Raw genomic sequence first — 9,409 nt, forward strand, 5'->3', positions numbered from 1 at the left:
TCATTCTGTTTGACTTTTGATCATTGACCTTCCAAACTTATCTAGATTCTGACTTTCTTGTAGGTGGGAAGTAGAGATTACAGTTGAGATGTCGAAACCTACAATCTGTAACATGTAACAGTACAAGAATGAATTCTTGTAGCAGAACAATATATTGTAACAAATTGTTTATTTTAATGAGAGAGATTTATGTTTAAATGATTCAAAACTCTGCATTTGTTTATGGTAGTAGAAATTCCATTTATAGGGAAGTTTAAAAGTGTGAAGTAAATTCAAGGAACAATCTCAGGTAACTATTAACTCTCTACTCTCCAGAAAAATATTGCCATGATATTTTCTCTTGGATTCTATGCTTAGACTTAAAATTCACTAATACAGAGTGAATAATGGCCACTCATAGCTCTCAAGTATCTGAGAAGTATGTCAAGTATTTTCCACCTTGGGAAAGATGTCAGAAAAAGTAGTTATTTTACTCCTAATTCTTGGTTTAAAAATTAAGTCAAACTAACAAGCTGCTTTATTAGAAATAATTAACTGTGGGTGGGAAAAAGAAATACAAACAGCCACTTTGCTGGCTTTCATAGAGGATAATGGTTCTGAGCTTTCAAAATTTCAAAGGGAAGGGAGAATTCTTAAAAATCACCCACTGATGAAAAATATCTGAATAATGTAGATTCTATTGTTATAACCCTAATTTTAAAGAAATCTGGGGCCAGGCACAGTGGCTCACTCCTGTAATCCCAGCACTTTGGGAGGCCGAGGCGGGTGGATCACCTGAGGTCAGGAGTTCGAGACCAGCTTGACCAACATGGAGAAACCCCGTCTCTACTAAAAATATAAAAGTAGCCAGGCATGGTGGTGCATGCTTGTAATCCCAGCTACTCGGGAGGCTGAGGCAGGAGAATCGCTTGAACCCAGGAGGCGGAGGTTGTGGTGAGCTGAGATTGGACCATTGCCCTCCAGCATGGGCAGCAAGAGCAAAACTCCGTCTCAAAAAAAAAAAAAGAAATTTGGGATCATTAGCATTGTTGATTTGTAGCTTCTGAATAAAAGTTAGGAGTCAGTGGATGGGTTATTGCAAACTAATTGCCAAATAGCCAACATATATAGCTTACACAGATTTACTACAAGTCTTTCAGAAAACAAAACTGTTTGTATAAATGGTGTTTTCTGTCATCTCTACAGCCCCGGAATTCACAAACAATTCAGAGACAAGCACTGTGACGGAATTTGTTCTCCTTGGCTTTCCTGGTTGTCAGGAGATGCAAAGTTTCCTCTTCTCCCTGTTCTTTGTGATCTATGTATTTACCATAATAGGAAATGGGACCATTGTCTGTGCTGTGAGATTGGACAAACGGCTTCATACCCCAATGTATATTCTCCTAGGGAACTTTGCTTTCCTTGAAATCTGGTACGTTACTTCCACTGTACCCAACATGCTAGTCAACTTCCTCTCAGAGACAAAAACCATCTCCTTTGTTGGCTGTTTCCTCCAGTTCTACTTTTTTACTTCCCTTGGTACAATAGAAGCATACTTCCTCTGCATCATGGCATATGATCGGTACCTTGCTATCTGCCGCCCATTGCACTACCCAACCATCATGACCCCACAACTCTGCTACATATTGATGTCTTTTTGCTGGGTGTTTGGATTCCTCAGTTACTCTGTCTCCACTGTGCAACTGTCTCAACTGCCTTTCTGTGGGCCCAACATCATCAATCACTTTTTGTGTGACATGGACCCACTGATGGCTCTGTCCTGTGCCCCAGCTCCTATCACTGAGATTATCTTCTATATCCTGAGCTCCCTCATTATCATTCTCACTCTTCTGTACATCTGTGGCTCCTATATGCTTTTACTGATAGCTGTATTAAAAGTCCCTTCAGCAGCTGGCCAGCAGAAGGCCTTTTCCACCTGTGGATCTCATCTGACAGTGGTGTGTTTATTCTTTGGGGCCTTACTGGCAATGTATGTGAGCCCCACAACTGATAACCCAGCTGCAATTCAGAAGATTATAACTTTGTTCTATTCTACGGTGACCCCCTTCTTAAACCCCCTGATTTACAGCTTACGAAACAAGGAGATGAAGGCTGCGTTGAAGAAAGTCCTGAGGATAGAATGAGAATAAAGTCATCTACATGAGACCAAGCAAACCATTGTTCAGACATAAAAGATTAACTAAGAAATACCTGATTTTCTGATTCTACTTCTCCAATACACACTTTAAAGAAGATATTTTCTCAGCGAGGTCCCTCATTGTTTCATTTCTTAACTAACCTAGCAGAGCTAAACCATAGTTGATTCATATTCCATTCCAAACGAAACAATCATATTTTCAACACAGGTGACTCCAGTAGATGATATTTCAGGGTATTTTATCTGTCCTATTTCATACTGTATAGTTTTGATTACAGGAGACAGGGGTGGAAGATAGAAGAGCAGTTATACTTAAGGTATTTCTTAAGACTGTTCAATATTTTTAAAGTGAATGAAGAATCAAATTTAAATGTCTAATGAATACAGAACTAAAGGATTTAGTAACAGAGCAGTTTTCTTGCCCCCTTGGCTCTTGATGGTTGAAAGTCTTACAGACAAGGGACAGACTGAAAGTTTAATGCTTATGTAAGCAGCATGTGTTTTAACATCACATAAAATAGTAAAATCGTGGTCATTCTTTCATTCAACAAATATTAATTGAATACCTGTTATGTTCTAGGCACTAGATATATACTATGACCAAAAGAATCAAAACCACTATCTACCTGGCATTTACACTCACATAAGGGAGAAACAGACGATAAAAAAATAAGTAAAATATATAGCATATCAGAGAGTAGTAAGCGCTATGCAAAAAGGACAAAGAGGACAGGAAATGTGGGAGAAAGAAAAGAGCTGCCGTTGTTAAACACGATGATCAGAGAGGCTACACTGAGAAGGCAACATTTAAGCAAATGCTTGAAGCGGATGAAGGAATGAGCCATGTAGACAGTGAGAGAAGAGCATTCCAAAGAGAGGGAAGCAAATTATCTTAAAGATCTGGAGGCAGGATTGTATCCAAGTAGCAGCAAGGAGGTTGGTTTGACTGGAGTAAAGAATTTAAGTCTGGGAACAGTGGCTCACACCTGTAATCCCAGCACTTTGGGAAGCTGAGGAGGCTGGATCATGAGGTCAGGAATTCGAGACCAGCCTGGCCAATATGGTGCAACCCTGTCTCTACTAAAAATACAAAAATTAGCTGGGTGTGGTGGCACGAGCCTGTAATCCCAGCTACTCAGGAGGCTGAGGCAGGAGAATGGCATGAACCTAGGAGGCGGAGGTTGCAGTGAGCCGAGATCACACCACCGCACTCCAGCCTGGACGACAGAGCAGGACTCCATCTCAAAAAAAAAAAAAAAAAAAATGTAAGGGGAAGAGTAATAGAGATGAAGTCAGGGAGTGAACAGCGTTCCAAATTCTGTGGGACCTTGTAAATATAGTAATAACTTTTTTAAAAATTATAAATTGACAAATTAGAGTTGTGTATATGTATGTGGAACAAAGTCATGTTATGATTTATGAATATAATGCAGAATAATTGAATCAGCTAACATATCCATCACCTCAAATATTTTCTGTAGTGAGAATATTTGAAATCTATGGCCAGGCACAGTGGCTCACGCCTGTAATCCCAGCACTTTGGGAGGCCGAGGCAGGCAGATCACCTGAGGCCAGGAGTTCAAGATTAGCCTGGCCAACATGGTAAAATCCCCTCCCTACTAAAAATACAAAAATTATTTGGGTGTGGTGGTGCATGCCTGTAATCCCAGCTACACAGGAAGCTGAGGCATAAGGATCACTTGAACTCAGGAGGCAGAGGTTGCAGTGAGCCATGACTGCGCCATTGTACTACAGCCTCAGTGATAGAGTGAGACTCTGTCTCAAAAAAAAAAAACAAGAATATTTGAAATTTATTATCTTAGCAATTTTAAAATTTATAACACATTATCATTTACTATGTTTACCTCCCTGGGCAATATATCGCCAAAAAAAAAAACAAAAAAACACTGATTCCTCCTGCCAGAGGCTTTGCACCCTTTGTCCATCATTGCCTCACCATTATCCACACCCCACTTCCCTGGCCTGCTTCCTTGAGTTTGAAATTTGGGGATTCCACAAATAAGTGAGAACATGTGGTATATTTGTCTTTCTATGCTTGCCCTGTTTCACTTAGCGTAATGTTCTCCAGTTCCATCCATGTTGTCACAAATGACCAAATTTCCCTCTTTTTAAGGCTGAATAGTATTCCACTATGTACATACACCACATTTTCTTTATCCATTTATCTGTTGATGGACATTTAGGTTGATGCCATAACTCAGCTATTGTGAATAAGGCTGCAAGGAACATAGGAGAGCAGACATCTCTTTGACATACTGCTTTCAAATCGTTTAGGCAAATACCCAAAACTGGGATTGCTAGATCATATAGTAATTCTATTTTTAGTTTTCTGAGGAAGCTCCATACAGTTTTTCATAATGACAGTACTAATTGACATTCTCACCAACTGTGTGCAAGGGCTCTCTTTTCTTCACATTCTCACCAACACCTGTTATCTTTTGTCTTTTATTATAACAACCATTCTGATAGCTGTGAGGTGAAATCTCATTGTGGTTTTAATCTGCATTTTCCTAGTTATTAGCGATGGTGAGCAATTTTCATATACCTTTTGGCCATTTGTATGTCTTTTTTTGAGAAATGTCTATTCAGGGCCACTGCCCATTTTTTAATCTGATTATTTGTTTTCTTTCTATAGAGTTGTTTGAAAGAACTATGGATTTGGATATTAACCCCTATCAGATGTATGGCCTCAAATACTTTCTCCCAGTCTGTAGTTATCTCTCCATTCTATCAGTTGTTTCCTTTGCAGATTAGAGCTATACTGACATGATCCTATTTGTTTATTTTTGCTTTTGTTGTCTGTGTTTTGAGGTCAAATCTGTACAATCATTGCCCAAATCAATATTGGGTAGTGTTTCCCCTATGTTGCCTTCTCATTGCTTAGAGTTTCTGGTCTTATGTCCAAGTCTTTAATCCATTTTGACTTGATTTTTTTTATATAGAGTGAAATAAGAATCCAATTTCATTCTTGTACATATGAATATGCAGTTTTCCCAATACCATTATTAAAGAGACTGTCCTTTTCCCAATGTGTATTTTTGACACCTTTGTCAGAAATCAATTGACCATGCATAGGTTCACTTCTGAGCTCTCTATTCTTTTCCATTGGTTGATGAGTCTTTTTTACACTAATTTTAATTGACATGCTGTTTTAATTACTATTACTTTGTAGTATAGTTTGAAATCAGTGTGATGCCTCAGCTTTGTTCTTTCTGTTCATAACTGCCTTACTATTTGAGGGATTTTGTGATTCCATATGGATTTTAGGGCTGTGTTTTCTATTTCTCTGAAGGCTGTCATTGGTATGACAGGGATTAATAGGGATTACATTGACTCTGGAAATCACCTTGGGTAGTCTGGACATTTTAACAATATTAATGCTTTTAATTCATGAACACAAGATATCTTTCTGTTTATTTGTGTCTTCTTCAATTTATTTTATTTATGTTTTATATGTAATTCTGCATAAGATGAGAAGCATTTGGGAGGTTTTGAGCAGGGAAGTAACATACTCTTATTTACATTATAAAAGAATTATCCCCCTGACTGTTTTGTTGGCAATACACTAGAGAGAGAAATGGGCATTTTAAAACTCTTATTTCTAATTGTCAAATTTAGAAAGTTTTGGTTTTTTATACTTTTTTCAAGACAGGGTCTCATTCTGACACCCAGGCTGGAATGCAGTGATGCAATCACAGCTAACTACAGCCTCAACCTTCCCAGGCTCACATGATGCTCCCAACTCAGCTGTCCGAGTAACTGGGACTACAGACGTGTGCCTCCATGCCCAGCTAATTTTTGTATTTCTTTCTCTTTTTTTTTGTAGAGACAGAGCTTCACCATGTTGGCCAGGCTGTTCTCAAATTCCTGGGCTCAAGTGATCCTCCTGCCTCAGCTTCCCAAAGTGCTGGAATTATAGATGCGCACCACTGCTCCCCGCTCGTTTCCTTTTAAAGGAATTTGTATCTGTAACCTATTTGAGGATATATATTTGGGGAGGGGAAAAGAGTCCTCTAGTTGCCCCAGAGGCATAGGAAGTCCTCTAGACCCTAAGAAATTCTAATTCTGGAATGGTTCCATGATATTAATTAAGAGACAATGCCTCTGGGGCTGTTTAATGACACTTAATCATAATTATAATTATATAGACATTAATGAAATATTTTCAAGTCTATTATCTCATTTAATCCTCTTATTAGCCCTATGAGTTACACAGGAAGGATAAACATGGCTTTAATATTTGAGGAAACTAGAGCACACCAAGCTCCTACAGCTAATAAATGAAACTATTCAAACTAAGACTCATACTTTCTATGTCATGATTTTCTCTATATTTTCTCACTACCTTCTGTTTAAGTTCAACTCTGTTCCCACCCAAGTGCTCCCTGTTTTTAACCCAGGTCACCCCATTTCATACAATGCCTGAATAATCTTCTCCACCATTTTCTGCCTATCCCAGACCTCTTTCAAAAGCTCCTCTAGATGTTTAATCTAGTAACGCTTTTCTAAATACCTAAGTCTTAGCCTGACATAGAATATCACCTGCAACTTAGTTCCATGGGCCAGTTATCCCTTCAAATATCACTCTTAACCTTGTCTCCCAAACATGTTTAATTAATTCCCAGTTCTACTGAAATCCCTCCCACACTTAGAAGTGCTTTCAAACATTCCTAACCCGGACTCTAACGTTTTATGATCATCCGTAGTGGCTTTCAAGCTTCCACGTGCATTAGAAACACCTAGAGACCAGGCATGGCGGCTGGTCGAACTTTGGGAGGCCGAGGCATGTAGGGTCCAGTGCCACAGGGTCGGTGGGTCTCTCCCCGTGTGCGGAGACGAGAGTGTAGAAATAAAGACACAAGACAAAGAGATAAAAGAAAAGGCAGCTGGGCCCAGGGGACCACTACCACCAAGTCGCGGAGACCGATAGTGGCCCCGAATGCCAGGCTGCACTGCTATTTATTGGATACAAGACAAAGGGGCAGGATAAGGAGAGTGAGCCATCTCCAATGACAGGTAAGGCCACGTGGGTCACGTGTCCACTGGACAGGGGACCCTTCCCTGCCTGGCAGCCGAGGCAGAGACAGAGAGGAGACAAAGAGAAAGATAGCTTATGCCATTATTTCTGCATATCAGAGACTTTAGTACTTTCACTAATTTACTACTGCTATCTAGAAGGCAGAGCCAGGTGTACAGGATGGAACACGAAGGTGGACTAGGAGCGTGACCACTGAAGCACAGCATCACAGGGAGACGGTTAGGCCTCCAGATAACTGTGGGCAAGCCTGACTGATGTCAGGCCCTCCACAAGAGGTGGAGGAGTAGAGTCTTCTCTAAACTCCCCCGGGGAAAGGGAGACTCCCTCTCCTGGTCTGCTAAGTAGCTGGTGTTTTTCCGTGACACTGAGGCTACTGCTAGACCACGGTCCGCCTGGCAACGGGTGTCTTCCCAGACGCTGGCGTTACCACTAGACCAAGGAGCCCTCTGGTGGCCCTGTCTGGGCATAACAGAAGGCTCGCACTCTTGTCTTCTGGTCACTCCTCACTATGTCCCCTCAGCTCCTATCTCTGTAAGGCCTGGCTTTTCCTAGGTTATGATTATAGAGCGAGGATTATTATAATATTGGAATAAAGAGTAATTGCTACCAACTAATGATTAATGATATTCATATATAATCATATCTAAGATCTGTATCTAGTATAACTATTCTTGTTTTATATTTTATTATACTGGAACAGCTTGTGTCCTCGGTCTCTTGCCTTGGCACCTGGGTGGCTTGCTGCCCACAGAGGCAGGTAGATCACCTGAGGTCAGGAGTTCAAGACCAGCCTGGCCAACATGGTGAAACCCCATCCCTACGAAAAATACAAAAAAAATTAGCCTGGCATGGGGGATCATGCCTGTAATCCCAGCTACTTGGGAGGCTGAGACAGGAGAATTGCTTGAACCTGAGAGGTGGAGGTTGCAGTTAGCCGAGACCACACCACTGCACACCAGCCTGGGCAACAAACTCCATCTCAAAAAAAAAAAAAAAAAGGAAGAAAGAAAGGAAAGTAAAAGAAACACCTAGAAAGTTTAAGACAGACAACTGGGCTCCACATTCCAAGTTTTTGGCTCACTAGATCTAGGTAAGTACTGAGAACATGGATTTCTAACAGGTCTCAAGTGATACTAATACTGCTAGTACAGGGATTACATTTTCAAGAATCCACTCTACACTTAAACAGCCTTACCCTTAAGCTCAGTCATGTTCTCTATTTGAGCTCTTGCAATGTTTATATTAATCTCAGGTTCTCATCTCAGTTTGTTTGTTCTCTTTCCCCTTATATCACTGAAAAAATTCATAACCATTTACAGTGCCAACTTTCATTTTCACTAATATTGTATCATGTCAGTCAACAGAATTACAAATCTGCCTTTACAGATAACTGAACTTTTTCAAACACCTATGTTCGAGCTATACCTAAAATTGATAAAGGAGATTTTTTTTTTTTTTTGAGATGGAGTCTTGCTCTGTCATCAGGCTGGAGTGCAGTGACGCAACCTTGGCTCACTGCAACCTCCACCTCCCGGGTTCAAGCGATTCTCCTGCCTCAGCCTCCCGAGTAGCTGGACTACAGGCGTGCACCACCAAGCCCGGCAATTTTTTGTATTTTAGTAGAGACAGGTTTCACCATGTTGGCCAGGATGGTCTCAATCTCCTCACCTAGTGATGCGCCCACTTCAGCCTCCCAAAGTGCTGGGATTACAGGCGTGAGCCACCGCGCCCGGCCAGGAGATTTTTTATTTTATGTTCACTATAACAAAATTAAGCAAACAATATATAGATAAAAAAAATTTTAAGTGTTTGCAGGTTAGGCACCAAGTATGAAGCAAGTCTAGTTCCCTTATATAATAAAGATTTGCTTCATATCTTTTTATTTGAGCCCAAAACAAGTATGTAATCTCTGTGAAGTCTTGACCTTGTTGGCTCCTGTCTGTGTATACTCAATGTTTAACCCAGAGTCTGGCACATAGTAGGTGCATAGTTGATGCATAACTGACAAATGTTTGTTAATTATATGGAATTCTTTTAAAAAAGAATGAAGTTTATTCTGGAGAGAAAATCACACACAAATATACACAAATACATAAACTCAGATACACACATGTACACACATATTCTTTCTCCTCCTCCTCCATTAACCTCCCACCCCCATCCCCAGGTAGATCAGTTCCTTAAAGGGAGGATATCGCCACAAAGGGGAAAGT

General features: G+C 40.4%; 1 protein-coding gene across 1 annotated transcript; it reads left to right on the forward strand.

Moving 5' to 3' along the window:
• Nucleotides 1-1,160: 1,160 nt before the first annotated feature.
• LOC473317 (olfactory receptor 11H4-like) lies at nt 1,161-2,123 on the forward strand. Its single transcript, XM_528688.2, has one exon. The coding sequence runs from the start codon at nt 1,161-1,163 to the stop codon at nt 2,121-2,123; it is 963 nt and encodes a 320-aa protein (XP_528688.2).
• Nucleotides 2,124-9,409: the final 7,286 nt, after the last annotated feature.

Source organism: Pan troglodytes, chromosome 15, assembly GCF_028858775.2.
Source record: "Pan troglodytes isolate AG18354 chromosome 15, NHGRI_mPanTro3-v2.0_pri, whole genome shotgun sequence".
In the NCBI taxonomy this organism is placed as follows: Eukaryota; Metazoa; Chordata; class Mammalia; order Primates; family Hominidae; genus Pan; species Pan troglodytes.